Genomic DNA, 17,460 nt, shown 5'->3' on the forward strand with positions numbered 1-17,460 from the left:
CCAGCAGCAGCATGCAAACAATAACTTCATCTGATCCACTTAATCTCCTCGCTATCTTTTTTTCTGCCCCACCCCCAAAACCTTCTTTCTTATATGTCAGTAAATCTGAATCTGAATTGGGTCACGGGCTTGTTTCAGGTGGGCCCCAGCAACTGTACCCGTATCTTTTTTTTTTTCCTTCATCAAATCCCCCAGTTGACACTACACCTCGCCTGAGTGACCATAAAAAAAACGGTTAAACCTCTCTGATAAAGTCAGAGTGAATGAGAAATTAGGCAGTGGAACGTGGTGGTAAATATGTAAGTGAGCATGTGTTTGAGGAGGGCACAAAGAGATAGAGAAAAGTTTGTATATGGTGGAAATGTAATTGTGACCCTGGCTTTTTTTTTTCTTTTCCCCTCTGTGTGGTTAGACTGTTTGGCCTTCCCGTAGTTTATCTAGCCTCAGAGACATCCAACTTCAAGGTTTAGTTTTGTGTGTCTTTGTAGATGTGTGTGTGTGTCTGTGTGCTGTACAGGAAAGAAGAAAGCGAGCAACGGGGGTGAGAGGTAGATTTGATAGCGGAGGACACCCAGACCCTTCTTCCCTCTCTCCCCCTTCATACCCCTCTGTTTAGACCTTGATAAGTGGAGCCGAAGTCTGTGGGGGTTAGGGATTCCTGTCTAGCACAAATGCATGCGTACACAAAGACACACACACACATTGGGATCCGCCCGCTCCACATTCCTGTGTCCGACTAAGGAAGCAGCCTAGCCGTCTTCCCCTCCACTCCCAAATTATCCCCTTCTTCTAAAATCACTACATACTTATCACACACACCTCTTTACCTCTCTCTTCCATTCTGACTCATACATACCTCCTCTATCTTTCTCCATCCTTCCACTGAGCCCGGTGCAAACAGCATGTCTAATCATCTCACAGTGAGCGTAAAATGTTTTACTAGAACAAGTGAAAAAGATCTGGTGGTACAGTGACATAATGTCCCTGTTTTGCAGTGCAAACACAAGTTCAGATTATGTCTTGCATCACTCTTAAGATTGCTTTGATAGAAGCCGAAAAACACCAAAATCACTATAAAAGCTTACTGTATGGCCAAATATTAAGTAAAATTGACCTCTCACAGATTTTCAGGTATTTCTGCCGCTTACCTATCACTCTGTTGCAGTGGGGTTTCTTTGTATCATCTCTCACTGCTCACCTCTCTTTTTATTCATTTCACTCTTTTGTGTCCTTCTTCTGCTGTCCAACTCTGTTTATATATTTTGCCCCCTTTCTCTCTCCCCCCTTGCTTTATTCCTCCCTCCCTCCCTTTCAAGGGTGGGTTACAGGGGTTAGGAAGAGGTCATGTGGTCTCACGCTGCCCTTTCCTCTAATGGCTTCTTAATGAGAAAGGGAGAGCGAGGGAGAAGCAGGGAGAGAAGCGCTTTTGAGAAGTGGGGTGAGATATCAGCAGTTCTGCTTGGGGTACTGACTCAGTGTGTGCGTGTGTGTGCATGTGTGCGCGTGCGTGTGTCTCTGTACGAGGCTGTGCGTACAGCTGAACATGTATTTGTGCGCACACATAGTCTGCGCTACTTGACCGACCCCTTGCTCCATTTGAAGGCCTTTCCTTGCTCTCTGTTCCTCTCTGGGGAAAGAGGAAATGACACGTTTGTAGCCTCGAATAAGCTCTGCAGCTCATCACACGCAGTGTCCACTGGGTCTGGCACGGGGATGGGTGGGAGATGTTTTGGAGGTGAGGGAGGAGGGTAGTGCGGGTGGGGGGCTGCGCTGGGGTGGGGTGGGGGCTCTTTAATTTGCACAGCTTCTGCTGATTTGATCATAAGCAATTAATCTCAATGGCTCAGCTCGGGTGCAGTGGGGGAAGAGAAATGAACACAGTCCTCTTTATGCAGGCGTCCCTTGCTCTGGTTTTCCCCTCCGTCCATGCAGTGTGATTTTTACACTTCTTATCCCTTATATTTGTATCATAGAGGGAACAAGCTGTGGGGATTCTGCTGTTGCGGTCGTTCCCATGTCGTCCCTTGTGATTTCCCCTGCAGAACAACCCCAGCAAATTTTGTCTTTGCAGACAAATATTAGTACTAAATCCCCATTTTTTTCCCTTTTTTCACAATCTGGTTTGAAAAGCTTTTAATGAGTCTAAGGTTAGCAAACATATGAATCACTTATATGGATTAGCAAAATTTTGAGTCAAGTATAAAAATCCAAGTTGATACTTGGAAAGCCAAACTTGGATTTGCACAGTTAGTGTGTAATCAGCTCCACGTTGGTTACAGCACCACAATTCAGAGCTGCATTAGGACAGATAATCGTCGATTTTGGTTTTCAGACTGCTGACAGGCTCGTGGAGTAGTGCGAGGTTCAAGGTCCAGATCTGTCGTGATTGATCTTGAGATCCATCCAGCTTTTATCAGCTCAGGAGTGACACAGATCCCCCCTGATCCACTAGCACTAAGCTTGCAGCTAGCACAGGTGTATATGCTCATATATAGCTCATCTGTTGCGCTTCCTTCTCCTGTTTAACCCTTTGCTCTGTTCCTTCATTTTCACTCGTATGTCTGTATATGAGCCAAACAGTCATTCCCTCACTCTCCCTTTCTCTGCAGTCACCGTGCCAGCTTTCCATCTCCCTCTATCTCCCTCGCCCTTGCTTTTTCCTCTCCATGGCACCATACTCCTCCCATGCTGAGGCCAGAGCTCTCTGCCTCCATTGTTGGAGGCAGGTTGCCAAGGATACAAGCACAGAGGCACAGTCTTAATGTTATGAGATGGGAGAGATGAGCAGAGAGAAGGAAAGAGGGGCAATAGCCTCTCTGGTCACTGGGCAGCTCCACAGCAAGCTAATGCTCTCCAGAGTACATGTAACTCCCTATGCTTCCCACTTTGTGAAGTTTTCCTGTGTGGATGGAGCACAGTGACACTGGTGGGTTGTGGAGTAACTTTTGTTCTGGTCGCCCGCTCCCCACTCACCTGTTGTGACTGTATTGTATGACTGCAGTGCATGTGTTGTGTTGTGTGCTTGCACATTTGTCAGGCAGTCACTTGGTGGGAGCATTCGAGCTGCCGTTCTTTGGATATAAAACATTAACCAAATGAATTTAAATGCAATCGCCTGCACATAACCGAGTGCTAAATTTGAAGAAATCTAAAAACATTAAATAAGAGTCTCTGTACACTTGGGTCCAGTGCAAATGATTTATTAATGATTTTTTGTTAATCAGGTGTTTTTAATTATTGGTTTCATGACTAATTGTTTCTGAAATGAAATGAAATAATCATATTGTTGTAATTTTAAGTAGGTAAGTAGGCAGTGGTATCTGTAATCAGTTCCAGAAACTTCCATCACAACTATGTGGTGAGTTTGTGGAAAGGTGAGATATTTTTAAGAAAATATAATATACCACTTTTCCTCACCACTGAACTCTCTTGAATATGTGGGCATTAATATGCCATTTATCTCATTTATAGTTCCACAACCTGCTCCAGGATGTCCAGCTGGAAATATTTTGACATTTGCCAACTTTGTTTGCTTCTTAAACTTGTCTAAAATTTATTTCCACCGAGCAGTAAAAAGATTATACCGGCTGGATAGTTAGACTCGAGCTTTTCTGTTGGTCAGTGTGAGTCAAATATTGTGTTAACCCACACACCAGTAACCCACAGGCTATACCATCCCCACCCTGAGTGTTTGTCATTTTCCTCCTCCACTTTCCATTATCCCGCCTCTCAATATCTCCGTGTCCCAACTCACCCTTCAAAATACAACCCTGACTGGGCTGGACGGGGGCATTGGAGCCGGGTCCTCTCCCATGTATAAATCCAAGACATAACCTCTCACTCGTTCTCAATCTCTCGATCTCGCTCTCCCTTTTTGCTCTTAGCACAAAGCCCTGCGTGTCTGCCTTCCTTCCCCACCCAGCATTCTTTCCCCATGCAGACCTCTCCCCCGCTCTCTTTCGTTCTCTCTCTGTCGACTTCCCTCCTGCCCGCCAACTCACTCAGCCTCACCCTACCTTTCATTAGCCCACTCTTTATCTCACGCACTTACTCGGATCGCTCTCTCTCTTTCCCTATCTCTCCAGCTTGTATACTCCCCGCTCTCTCTCTCTCTCTCTCTCTCTCTCTCTCTCTCTCTTTTTTGTCTACCCCCTCAGTTGCTTTGGCTTTTTTGTTTCTGATATATCTTCATTTATTTCTCTCTCCCTCTCTTTCCCTGCTGACCCTATTATTTTTATATTCCCTCTCTCTCTCTCTCTCTGCCATCACTCCCCCTCTCTCCCTCTCTCTACCTCCCTCCCACTCCTCTCAGTCCCTCTAAGCTGCATTAACTCCCCAGATTACCTTGAGCCCTGCAATCCTCCATCCCCCACGCACTCACCCGCTCTTCTTTCCCTCCCTTCCTTCAGTCATTCACTTGCTCACTCAGACTACGTCCACAGCTAATTTTGACAGTGTGGATAAACAACTGCTTTGTGGCATTTTGTGAAGATCTCTGTCCACGCTCAAACACTTAAACTGTAGAAAAATAGATCTCTAGTCCACTGGCCTTAACAGAACTGTGCCTCACTGACTTGTGTTAAGGAAAGAGGCATACACAGCCGTCTTTAAGATACAATTTCTTTTTCTAATTTAGATATTTTTCTCTTTCTACTGTCCAAAAATTAGGCAAGTAAAAAAAAAAGAACAGTGATCACAGACCATCAAAGATGAGTCAGATGTGAATACTTAGTTAGGCCTTCTGTACACACAGAGGTCCTTCAAGCCAGTAGTTTTACAAAAGCAAATTAACGATAAATTCAGCCTTTTAGAATGATAAATGAAATGAAACTCCACTATGGTGAGCGTTCAAATCAACAGAAAATTGCCTTTGGAGCCTTACAACGTTTAACCGGACATGTAAAAATGTATTCAGTCATGACCACTGTAGTCAAAAGAAAATTCGTATTTCTATCTGTATTCATTCATATTTAACTATAAAGCTCTGTTTTCAGGTGCATATGTAGAAAGCGTGAGGCGAGAATGCTGGCAGCAAGATCGCATCACAGAACCGACTTTAAGTCTGAAACAAGATCAAAGGAGTTACAGGAGAGGGGGTGGGTTGCAAAGCAGCTTGGAGACATGCAGCAACAAAAGCAAGCCTAAACAGCATGGCCTAAATGAGATTTTCTAATTGGATGTGTAGAAGGATATCAGCTGGGCCATCACCCCATGTCAGCTGACAATGATATCCTCCACCAGCTGGGATTGTTTGACTGAACTGACGCTACCTTTTACCTGTATGTCATTAGAAATCTCTGATACTAGTGATTCACATATTTTCCATTATGCTTTTACTGGTGGATGAAAGTCCTGTGCATACCAGCGTTTAAAAGGGCAGAAAAAGGGACATCAGGTCATTACAAAAAAAGTGCTGCTCGTATGCTGTGTTCTGACATTTTTTTTATTGAATCTATTCTGTCAGAATACAGATTGGTCCACAAAAGAGCAGACAGGTGCGAGGCAGAAGTTAAAGGTACAAATATATTTAGTGTGTTTAAAGAAAGTGTATTAAATGACAGACAAGGTCATCTGTTCTATTTTAAAGGGAAGCATGTGACTAAGTAGATATAAAATGCATGCCAGGGTTGTCACTTGTATACGTAGAAAAACTTGGCACCTAAGAAACAGAGCATGGAGCCCTGCCCTATGTGTGTTTGGCATTGCAAAAGTTTGCAATTCAACCATGACATTTTCCTAACACTAACTACATCATTCATCAAGCTCCATTATCAACCTCAAGAAGAAAATCAAAATGCGAGTAAAAGTGACACTTAGAAGAGGACCTGGCTGAAAGTCATTTGTGTTTGTGCCACTGCCACAACTTGCATGGGAGGCTTCAGAAGGTACGAGCTAAACCTCCCATATGGACGCTAACAAGCAACCAATCTGAATATTTAGTCTGAGAACTTCTTGGAACTTAGAGCACTGATCCATTAAGGATCAAGCAAATCCAACTGTTCTCATTTGGACAGCTTATTCTTCTTAAGTCACTCCCTGTTGAATGATGTGATCTACAATGCTCAGCTCAGTGATATTTATATAACACGTAAGCCACAGAAAGGAAACGGTAAGCGAGAATAAGTGCAAAAGAGGCTGGCCGAAGTGTTAGCTGTTAGCTTGACACCTGCGGGTAGGTGGGCCTACGGATGTGTCGATGAATTGTGCTGCACTGCTTTGAAGTGTGACCGCCATTTTAAAAAGGGATAAATCCTACCTAGAAATACACGTATATCCTCCTCGTGAATACAAATGCACTGGAAAAACACTCGAGGAGGTTAACCGTGGCCAGATACTGCACCGTAGCCAGATTACGTGAGATCACATCCTGATTAATTCTGCCCACATGCTTGCATCTTGTGGTTGTTTAGCATTGCCGTCTTCATGTAGACACGGGCAAAAGCACAGAGAAAGGCAAGCGTTTTCAAATTTAGCTGGCTTTCCATAGCCTACTCTCACACTCGCTCGTTCGCCCCCACCGTCACCACCCAACCCTCCCTCCCGGAGCCTCTGTAACCTCCCCCTCACCTCTCCTCGCTTCCCCTTCACTCACCCACCCACCCACGCTCCATCACCCCACCGTCCACCTCTCACCCCACCACTCTTGCAATCGTTGTGCTCCTCTTCTCTTTTCTCCTCTCCTCCCCTCCACCCACACTCTCTCTTTTTCCTCCGAGCCCCCAGCAGTACCACCATCACTACCAGCACCATCATCTCACTCTCTCTCTCTCTTTCTCTCTCCTGTCCTTTACCACTTTCTTCCCTCTGTCCCTCCCTCCTCTAAAGCCTTCAGGCACTGCTTGATTTATGCTTGCCCTCCCTATCCACCTCCCCACCACCACCACCCACCCACCCACCCATCCTTCCCTATCTCTCCTGGAGGTTGTGGCCCGGCTAGTCCCTAAAAACAACAGAGAAAGAAAGCAACAGCGAGAGAGAGAGAGAGGATAACAACCTCTTTTACTTTCCATCCTCCCTCCTTTTTAACCCAGCATTTTTTTCATTCTCCTCTCCCACACTGCTTTTTAAATTGCCTCTGAATTCTTGAGCTGTTTTAGTGCCTCACTCCCCCTTCTTAGCTGAAATTACTTTTTTACCCTCTCAAACTCTGGCATGCTGAGGAAGCAAGTTCCACCTTCCCTCCCCTCTTTGTCCACTCGAGGACAAACAGGCACTAATCACAGGTTCAGCGTACGGAACTGTTTGTAATAAAAGGTGAAGGAGAGACTTTCATTTTCTCATTTGGAAGCTTGACGCTGTGACGGCGGCGCGCAGACAACGCGGACAGCAGCGCAGTCTTGTGAGCAACATGGCTCTTGTAATGCCTTGTCCTTTTCAACCTCAGGCTGGTCAAGCCATTAACCAGGCCGACTTGGGGCAAGGCTTCTTTCTGTATCCTCCACTGTCTCTCACGCACACATGCGCACATATATGCATGGAGAGATACACATTGAGAGAGTCTTTCTCCTTTGTTTGCACTCTCTCATACTCAAACATGCACACAAGCCCTACTTTCTTCTCTGACAGCTCTCTTGTGGTCGTCAAGCCTCAGTAACTCGTTGCTTAACCACCCTGGACTTTTTCTCTCCATTGTGTTTGGTTACTGTCTCTGTTGATTTGAAGGCGGGGTGAGTTATGTGAGTGTGTGTTTGTGACTCGAGGTGTTGAAGGAGCGTGTCCATCATTAGCCAGGTCATGTGCGCTTGAGTGCGAAACCTGTAGAAATCTTTTTGGGGGAGTTTTGTGCCTTTTTTTCCTTCCTTCTTTTTTTTTTTTTTTTTTTTTTTTTAAATCTATTAGAATCTTTATATTTGGAAAATGGAAACTCCCTCCCAAAACAGTGTCAGGCTTCATTTAGAGAAGAGGGAGGCATTTGTAGCGAGAAACACACACAAACACCCGCCTGCACACACACAATCAGAACAGAAGATCAGAGGTCAAACTGGGTCACCCGACCCTTCCCTCCCTTTTCAGGCCTTCTCTCTCCTCCTTTTTACTGCGTCAAAGCGTGCTCTCTAGTAACACAACTCCCCTTGTGAAACACACACACACACATATCACTTAGATACAGTGCAGCCTCCAACCACAGCGCATAAAACTCTATCTTCTATCCATTAGCCGTAACTCGCTCAATGGATGATAAATTCAGGATTCCTCATAACACATTTGAAGTATAGTTCAGCGCACACCTATTTTATTTCCAAGGCAAGTCTTATTCCTCCTTTGCTTTTTCCCACTCAAGCCCCTGCATAGCTTGCAGCATCGCTCATGCGCGCGCACACGCACGCAAAACACACACATGAACAAAGAGAACCCACCATTTCCACATATTTGTCTCTCTTTTTAAAAGGGGGTTTTATTTAGCATAAATGTTGAAGCCAAGGGTGCCCGGCTACCATGGCAACCAAATTAAACGGAAGATCTCTTCAGAAAGCAGAAATCTAAATTATTCGGACTCTTTTATGAAGGGGAAAATGAAAATTCCCTTCACTGTACAGAGACCGCTGCACTGTAAAGGCAGAAGAAAAGAGGAGGGGGGGAAAAAAGATGAGGAAAATGCTATTGTTTTTTTTTTGTATCTGACCACGCAGTTCAAAGCCATATTCCACGCCATTGAAATTCATAGGTTGCCTCATGACAACCGGTACGTTAACACTCAGCATATGTGCACAAAGGAATGATGTAACCACAGTGTCTCTAAAACTCAGGATAAACCTATTGCCTTTGAAAGATACCACAATATGTGTATCTACAAATCCTCAACCAAACCCGGCACATGTATGATGAAATCCATAAGCTGCACGCATGGGATTAGGTGCGACTGGTTCTGGTGTGGTAAATGATTTTATCTGTAAGAACAGGATGAGGTTTAAGTAAGACAGCATCTACGCAGGCCCGATAAAGCTTACATAAGTAAAGGCGGATTATGCCGTATATTCCGATTATTTAGCGAGGAAGCCTGTTTGCGATCAGCTGAATACTAATTTCTAATATCTCCCGCTTAGTCCCGGATATGTGGGTATATCCTCAGAAAAACAGGATATGGCACTGCATGTTGCAGGCAAGGGAAAGTGGCTCACTAATGCATCAAATACAAAAATTCATTTCACACATTTTTCTGTGCAAGACAGAAGTTAGACCGGCATCTGCAAGGAGACCATGAAGCAATCACTCTTCCATAACCCTTCCATTCAATCTACAATGTGTGACTGAAGGATTGTTACTGTATGACTGTAAGGAGTGCGGATATGTTCCATCTGTAGATGCACGTGTCTAAGGGGATGCTGGGAAACCGTTCTGGGGTCATTCACTCACCCAATGAACAGATGAGTGGAAGGAGATAGGGGTCAGAGATGACCCTCTTTTCCCTCTCTCCTTCCATTTGTCTGCCTCTTCTTTCTCCATATATGTGTGTATTTGTGCAAGTGTGTGTGTGTGTGTGTGCTGTTGTTGGCCAACAGCAGATCTATGTTATTGATTGACTCCTGTGGCTGCTGGGCTGCCCACTGAAGGAGGGGGCAGAGCTCTAATGAATTCCTGCACCTCATGCCCTGTGCGCCAACCCCTACACCCCCTCCTTAATTAACTTTGTGTGTGTGCGGGTGGGACGGGGGTGTGCGTGGATGCACGCATGTGTGTCTTGTGTGTATCATCTGTGCTTCCTCCACAGCTCAACACCCCCGCTTTTACACTCCCTTGCCTTTTTTATTCCTTTATCTTTTTCTACGCTGCCCATGCCTCCTCTTTTTTTTCCTCTTTACTCCCCCCACCCTTATTTTTTTTAATATCTTGTGATACGTTAGGTAGCCGTTTGATGACTACTGATTACTTCGTATGTATGTCACTCTCATCTGAGGCGGCCCATCCTCAATATCTCACTCATATCTCTCTACACCTTTCAGATCTATATGTGCAGCCATGCATACAGAACGTGTATCCATCCATCTGATCTGGGATCATTTATCTATCCCGAGCATGAAAAATGACTGACAGTTTCCCTGTGTCTGTGTGTGAGAGAGGGAGAGAGAGAGGGTGGTCAGCATTGACCTAGTAAGCTGAGAAAAAGCTGTATACCCATCGGTATTCCAGACGTGGAGCCAAACTACTGTCTTTGTCACCTTGACTCCCCTGCAGCAGACGGCCACCAGGCTGCACAGGAAACACTTAACACTGCCTAACTGTAGTTAAAATGAACAATAGGGCTATTTTGTTTTCTTGCTTCCATTATATTTTTTCATGTTTTCTTTCCTCTTTTGCTTCCCCACCCGTTTCTGTTCTCAGTGCCCCCGCATCACCCTAGTTACTGTCCTCACTCTGTTTATTCCCCATTAGCTCTGAGTGTGATTTCAGCTGTCGCTGCATGGGCGCTGTGCAACGGTAAACTTATATATTAGGATGTCAGAAGGTTTCTGTCCAGAACAGTCACACATAATTATGTACACACACCCCTCTCCTTAAGGCAAGACTCAAGTCTGCATTAGCTCTCAGAAGTCTCTGTGTTTGTTTTAGATGTAGACAAGCCATTCTTTCAAAGACTCTAAGCCAGTGATGTGCCTGGTGTGTATTTTTGTCTACTTCTTTGTTGGAGAAAGCAACCTGTCATCAGCTAAATGTCAATTAGGAGGTAATAAAAGTGTGTTTGTGTCTGTATTTGTGTGTGTTTTTGTTTGCGTGTGTGTGTGTGCGCTGAGCAGAGCTGTCGTCAGCAGTGTGGTCTGACAGTCTTGTAGATCTACAGTGGAACCTCCAGCGACATGTCTACTGCTGACAGCTTCTCTCTGCTTTCAACGAGTCTGATGGCTAAATGCACACACGCGCACACACACACACACACACTCAAGCACACACGCTCACAAGCATAGCGCATAAACACGCGCGTACACATGGATCACGTCTGTGTCTGCCATTCGGTCTCACACTGTCTCTTTATGATCTCTCTGTATTTTTGTTGACTGGTGATGATGAGGTATGTTAGGGAGTCGAGGAGAGCGAGGGATGAATCAGAGTGGTGACGTGTTGGTAGTCGCTACCAAAAACACTGGGTGTAAACGATGACTTGGCTGAGAGGGTTGAAAGGATTGGTTTAATATGGTGTTTTTTTGTGCTTTCACTCAGGCTGTTATCACTGTCAGGTGAAACCTAAAAGTGTCAACTTTTTTTCTTGTTTTTTGTAGTTTGGCCATCGCTGTTTATCCCCTTTGGAGATGCTTCACAGTGTCAAAAGTGATGGAATTTTCATCCTATAGAGAAACATATAATCCCTCAAATATATTAAAACAGTGCTTCAGTGATTTAAAACACCAGCTTGAGCTTGAATAGCATTTTAATGTCACTCATTTTTAGTTGTATAAGGACACAAGAACCTCACCCGTCTTCTGTTACTTCATCTCTATTCAGGGGCAGACGTGACTGAACCCAACAGCTCAGACAGCCGTGGCGAACGCCTCGACTTCTTCCTCAAACAGGAAGAGCCTCTTGCCACAGAGCCCAGCTTCCTGGGCACCAACGAATTGGAGGAGGCCGGGGGAGGAGCCGGGGGTGGAACAATCTCATCTGTAGCCAATCTGAAGGCAGCGCTGATGAGTAAGAACAGCCTGCTGTCACTGCGGGCTGAGATGATGGGAGATGATAACCCCTTGTTGTATGAGTACCTGCCCAAAGGAGGACACTCCCTGTCTTGTAAGTCACTATTTACTAACACTGCACTCACCCTGATTGTTATACACATACACACACACACACACACACCTCAATATATCTTAGACATACACAAATTTTCTACTACTTTATCTTTGAGTACCTGCTTACGTGGTCACCTGCGATACATAAAACATACAGGCGTGACTGCTTCTGGCATGCGCCTCCTCTGTTGTAGTACTTTCCCTCATCAGCCACTGTTATCTGGATAACTCTGAATCCCTGTGTGTGCAAGTGTGTGTGCATATTGGTGCACGCGTGTGTGTGCGTGTGTGGTGCCACTTGAGTGTGTAACCAGTTTGTGTGGTAATGCCAGTGATGACTAGTCAGCAGTGACTCAGTGAGAGAACATTTTGCTGGGATCGCTCGTGCTGTCTCGAGAAAATTTGTTTGGTTTTATGTGACAGTTTCTTTGTGGGTATCAGTGGGTCTGTACGGCTGTATTTCACCGCAGCAAAATAACACAACAGTGCAGCAGCAACTGTTCAGATATTTACTTACCGAATTGCTCCAACTACAATATATAAATCTCTGCAAGCTGTTAGAAGGTCTTTCAAAATTAACAAATACATCCAAACTCACCAAATGTCATAAACAAAGAACACAATTACAGCAAGCAATAAAAAGGTGATCTTCACCTATTTGTTCGCTACAAATCTTTGCTTCTTGTTATATATCTGTGCACGACCGAGCAACCAATAATTATTCTTCTCTTTAAAATCCGATATGCTCAGCTAAAATTAGTAAAATAAGCTCTTAAATCACAGAATTCTTCCTGTTACAGTGTAATAAATCATTTCCTAATCATATCAATAATAGATCAATAAGCGGCCGCATTGGTGCTTAATTTGTCTGTGTTAACAAGAGATTTTTTTTTCTTTGTTCTGTCAGTTTTTTCTGCCTTCAATGAGGGTGTTATAAACTGTGTCTGTGTGTGTGTGTGTGTGTGTGTCCCAGTGTGAGCATGCATTTGCTTGAGTCCACGTCCGCGTGGGCACATTTGTGTGCGCGCGCATGTGTGTATTCAACTCGTGTGTTTGTTTCTTTAGCTTTTACAGTCTAGTAATTGGATCTTTTGTCCCGAGCTCTGCCTGTTTTTGTGAGCGGAAGAAAAGCAAAGGAAGGGTACAACTCTGAGCCTAGTCATGTCTTTTCAGTTGAGCCCCACTCACCTACAAAATAAAAGACAGGGCCAAGACTTAATAGACCAAAACACACATTCGCAGTTGCACACGCTCGCACATGCACGCCACATCACATCGTTCCTTTTGTGTCAGTGTTAAGTGTGTGGGATTGAGATGTTTCTGTTGGCTTAAAGAGGAGAATCGGATGCTGTCACAGCACAGATAGACAGCCTCACAAGCCTCAGAAAAGAGAAGAGGCTTTCTGATACACACTCAGACTTTACAGATACACTCAGCCTTGACTATATGAATAGGGGATTTGGAGAATTCAGAGAATGTTAATCATTTGCTCTGTGCATGGAAAAAAAAACACATTGAATGAGCACTATATCTGTATTTTAGTTGTCACCAAAGAAACCTCAGGGAGGGTTTTGGTTAGCCAAACCCTATTTTCTATTCCCTACACAATAGGGGTTGGGGAAATGGGCCTGTCGAGATGGCCAACATCCTCCCCTCCCTCCCCAGGTCTGTCCCTGTGTCTAAATGAGGACAGAAAATAAACAAACACTGTACCTCAGATTACTGGGCGGAGGATAAGTCTGCCTGGTTTGACAGATCACTGCTCCCTGCCTCCCTCCTTCCATTCAGCCCTTTCCCCTCCCCTCCTCTTGTTCTCCTCCCGCTTCTCCTTCAACCCATCTTAACATCCTTCCTGTCCTTTTTCCCTCCTGTACTCCCCCTCACGCTATCCGTCCCTCCTTTCCTCCATCTATTTCTCCTTCACCCCTCCTTAACACTCATCCCTCACACTCTCCCTCACTCCCTCCCCTTTTGGCCAGCTCTTGCAGTTCCTCCATATTTGTCTCACTCTTGTCTCTTCCCCCCCTCTTTTACTTCAGCTGTGGAGCATCAAAGCATGTTGGTCTAAAATAGTGGGAAAGTATTGATCTAGGCGCGGAGGAGGCAGAGCAAGGTCACCTGTCCCAATTCCAGAGAGGCTTGAATATAAGCAAAAGGCCTTGACATAGAGCTACCACCTCCCACACCCTTTCATCTTGTTCCTCTTTCTCTCATTCTTTTTTTTCCCCCGACATAACTGACGATTTAATAAACCGGGTTTCTGCTAAACATCCACGCATCCAAAAATAAGATCATACTGGAAATATCTCTCTCTGTATGTAGCAAGTCAAACTGATTCGACCCCCATCTTGTTGACAGGACATGGAATTAAAATGCACAGCTTCTCTTTTTGCTATCCTTTGCATGGGTCACGGACCACATGCCAAAATACAGTGGAATCAGTGTGTATGTCAATCAACCTCCAAAATCCAATTAAGATCAATGGGATTTGGCCCCACTACCCCTCTGTGCGTCAGAGAGTCAATTCCAGACAATGGATTTTGCAAAACCATCCCTGCACACCTGCCCACACTGCCACCATGTACAGGATGTTAGGAACATCCAATTAACTATAGAGATTATACTGACATTATTGAACTTTTCCCTCCATTGCCAGCTCTCATCAATTCACATCTACTTTTAAAAATTGACTCACCTCTGTCCACTAGCTACCATTCATTCCACAGCTACTGCCAAGAGATTTTCAAAATGTATTTATGATTGTGACACAAATTTTGTTCCAAATTTAACAAATGGATCCTATATAGCTTGTCTTCTGGCTCTCTCTCTCTTTTTTTTTGGTACTGCAACTGTAAAGGAAGAACAGTGAGGGTTAATTTAAAAAGCAGATGGAAATGAATCTAATCCAGACTTGGATTTTCAAATTGAGTCTACTTTATATATCAACTTTTTTGGATTCAACAGGACTTACCTGCAAGTGGAGGAATCTAATATGATGTGCACAAAGCTGCTATGAACCCGAACCTGCACGGTCTTTTGTTCATATATTTTTTCAAATAATAAAAAGTAAACAACACTGTCCAAAGGTTATGACTAGCCATGTGTCATTAAGCATTTTTCCGTGAGGTTACAGAGAGGTAAAATCCAGTCCAATCTCGCTATTTTCGCCTAACAAACTTACAGAGCTTTTTAGTTAATTAGTAACCTTGGTCAGTCACCTTCCAGTAATTGCTTCCCTAAAGCCTAAACAGATGTAATAAGTACAGACTCCATTGGGATGGCAGGTGAAAGAAAGGGATGACGATTGTATGTTAGTTCCTATTCAGTGATCCCATGTTTAAGTAATGCAATTATTTTACTTTTTTCTTGTCTTTCTTTTTTCTTGCCGCTGTGCAGGCAGTCAGCTGACTGCTATTTGCATACTTTAAAGCTTGCTAGACACAACTGAAATATTAAACTCAGTGATACGACACTGTAATATATTCAGTTACATGTTGCATTTCTGCAAGAGGCTTGAACCAAAACTGATTAACTATTCCATGAAAGCCCTTTCCTGAGAACCGTCTACTGCCAGAACACCATTTGTTAATGAGCTACTCCCTTTCACCTGTATCTCATCCGTTTACTCTCGGTCTCTACTTCCTCTTCGCTGTTAATGCTGTTTCCCCTGTCACTGATGGGGTGGGGAAGAAGAGATGGGGAGTTAAGCATTTGTGTGTGTTCTCAGTGAGTGGGAGTGGGGAGTGTCGGGTGCGGTAGTTTAACATTCCAGGAATCCATCCACGGCCGAGCCTCATGGTTGTGTGATTCTGTCCGTTGTGCAGAGGAGGGCAATGAATGGCTAACCCACTGCATAACTCTGGAGACATTCCCCAAAATGCTGCCCACATTTGCACACGCTTGCATGCGTACACGCACTGTCTAGAGAAGCTTGCGATACATTATGCTTTGATTAATACACACTATTAATCAAAGCGAAGAAAGAGAGAAAAAAAGAAATGCGCTCTCAGTACCAGCTAATGGTGATATTAATGTAGCAGAAAAAAGGCTCTGTGTGAATAGTTGTGGAAAGCTAAAGGTTCTGTGAAAAAAATTGAAATTTTATCCAGCGTGTCTTAACTTGTTGCTGGTAAACATCTTACATGGTCGATGTAGTCGTCCTTTACCCTGCGTGCACAAAAAAAAAAAATCTTCACTTGAGCTGCAAGATGGCTCCTCTCCAAAACAATCTCCTTCCACGCTACAGAGGATCCTCAAGCCCTCTCCTTATATGCATTTTACTCACACAACATGGCACATACACACTCACAAAACACACACCCGTTGCCATCCTCTGCGCACGCATGTGGGTGGAAGGAGAAGGAGAGCAGAGGAGCGAAAGAAAAAAAAGAGAGAGAAAGAGAGAAGAGAAGCCCTAACCCTTTCCCCTTGGCTGGTGGAAAGTGAAACTTCAGAGTTTTTCTTCCTCCCCCTCTCCATAGTGTTTGATAGTGTAGCACTGGCAGCCTCTGTGTGCCCCCCTGCCCACTCTCTCCCGTTGTGTTCTGGTGGCCAGCTGCTAGCAGAGTTGCAGTTGTACGTGAGTGGGTGGGTGAGACTCGTTTCCTGTGCTCCTCAGGGCTCTACTCCAACAACTACTGCAGCACACTTCGGCCAGGGGCCACGGGGGCCACTATTCATAACAAACAGGGGGCTGGCTCCTCTCCTCCTCCTCTTCCTCTTCTTCCTCCTCATCTTCCACCATCATCATCACCACTACCGCCATCATCATCATCATCAACAACATCAACATCAGCATACTGCCCACCCACTCCACCCACACCACTGCACCCCTCTGAGCTTCGGCCCCTGGAGGCCCCCGGTCTGAGGGCTGGGGCACCCCTGCTGCACTCAGAGAGATTGGACATGGAAGTTGAAGAGGCCCCTGAGGGCCCAGAGCCCTCCACCTTGCCTGAGGTAAGTGTACCAGAGCCTGGCTCAGCTCCAGGGCACAGGCTGCTCTCTGGGCACTGCTACTCCACTCAGATAAAAGTTCTAACAGTGGAGATAAGTATCCAGGGGGCAGCATCACCCTGTTTCTATACACGCACACACCGAAGGGGTTTGAGAGGTGATGGAGGGTAGGAAGTGGCAAGTGATGTGGTGGGAGCAATCTAGGAGTTTTTGCAAGAAGGAATTGGGGGTTAATGGGGATATTACCCTTATTTCAGAGAGTTCTTTTTAAAATGTTAGCACATCATTGCTCAATTCCTTTCTCTATCTCATTCTCTTTGTGGAATTTGGCATATTTCCTGCTTCGCTGGAGAAGAAATGCTATTTTTTTCCTTTGTTTGCTCTTTCTTTTCTGTATGCTTTGTTTGCTTTTCTCTTCCTTTCAGATTGCCAGTTCTTCGCTCATGTCTCCCTTCTCAAATAATCTTTTAATATAGTTAGACTTGAATTCACCTTCAAGCCAGAAATGTCTTTGCTCAACATTAGTGGTAATGTAGTCCGTAGTAGTTACATTAGTGATGACACGTCTAGTCACAATGGCAGCGTGTGCTTAGAGATGGCAGATAACAGGCAAGGTAGTGTGATGAGAGTGAGTAGAATCAATACAAGTAGACAATGAGAGGTTTGCTCTCGCAGCCCGGGAGATTGTTTGTTCTTCTCAGTGTGTGAGTGAGAGAGTGGGTGTGTGTGTGTTTGTGTGTGTGTGTGTGTGTGTGTGTGTAAAAGAGAGCATGGCAATATGAGCATG

General features: G+C 44.7%; 1 protein-coding gene across 3 annotated transcripts in view; it reads left to right on the forward strand.

The window, feature by feature from the left end:
• The window catches only part of zbtb46 (zinc finger and BTB domain containing 46), a 64,279-nt gene that overhangs the window by 35,936 nt on the left and 10,883 nt on the right, over nt 1–17,460 (forward strand). For 2 of the 3 annotated variants that reach the window (XM_040008292.1, XM_040008291.1), the window contains exons 4-5: nt 11,437–11,718; nt 16,339–16,676. In XM_040008292.1, the coding sequence (XP_039864226.1) occupies nt 11,437–11,718; nt 16,339–16,676 (620 nt within the window). The remainder of the gene's footprint in view (nt 1–11,436; nt 11,719–16,338; nt 16,677–17,460) is intronic. The other variant, XM_040008293.1, reaches the window with a different exon arrangement.

Source organism: Simochromis diagramma, unplaced genomic scaffold, assembly GCF_900408965.1.
Source record: "Simochromis diagramma unplaced genomic scaffold, fSimDia1.1 OVJJ01000545.1, whole genome shotgun sequence".
Classification (NCBI taxonomy): Eukaryota; Metazoa; Chordata; class Actinopteri; order Cichliformes; family Cichlidae; genus Simochromis; species Simochromis diagramma.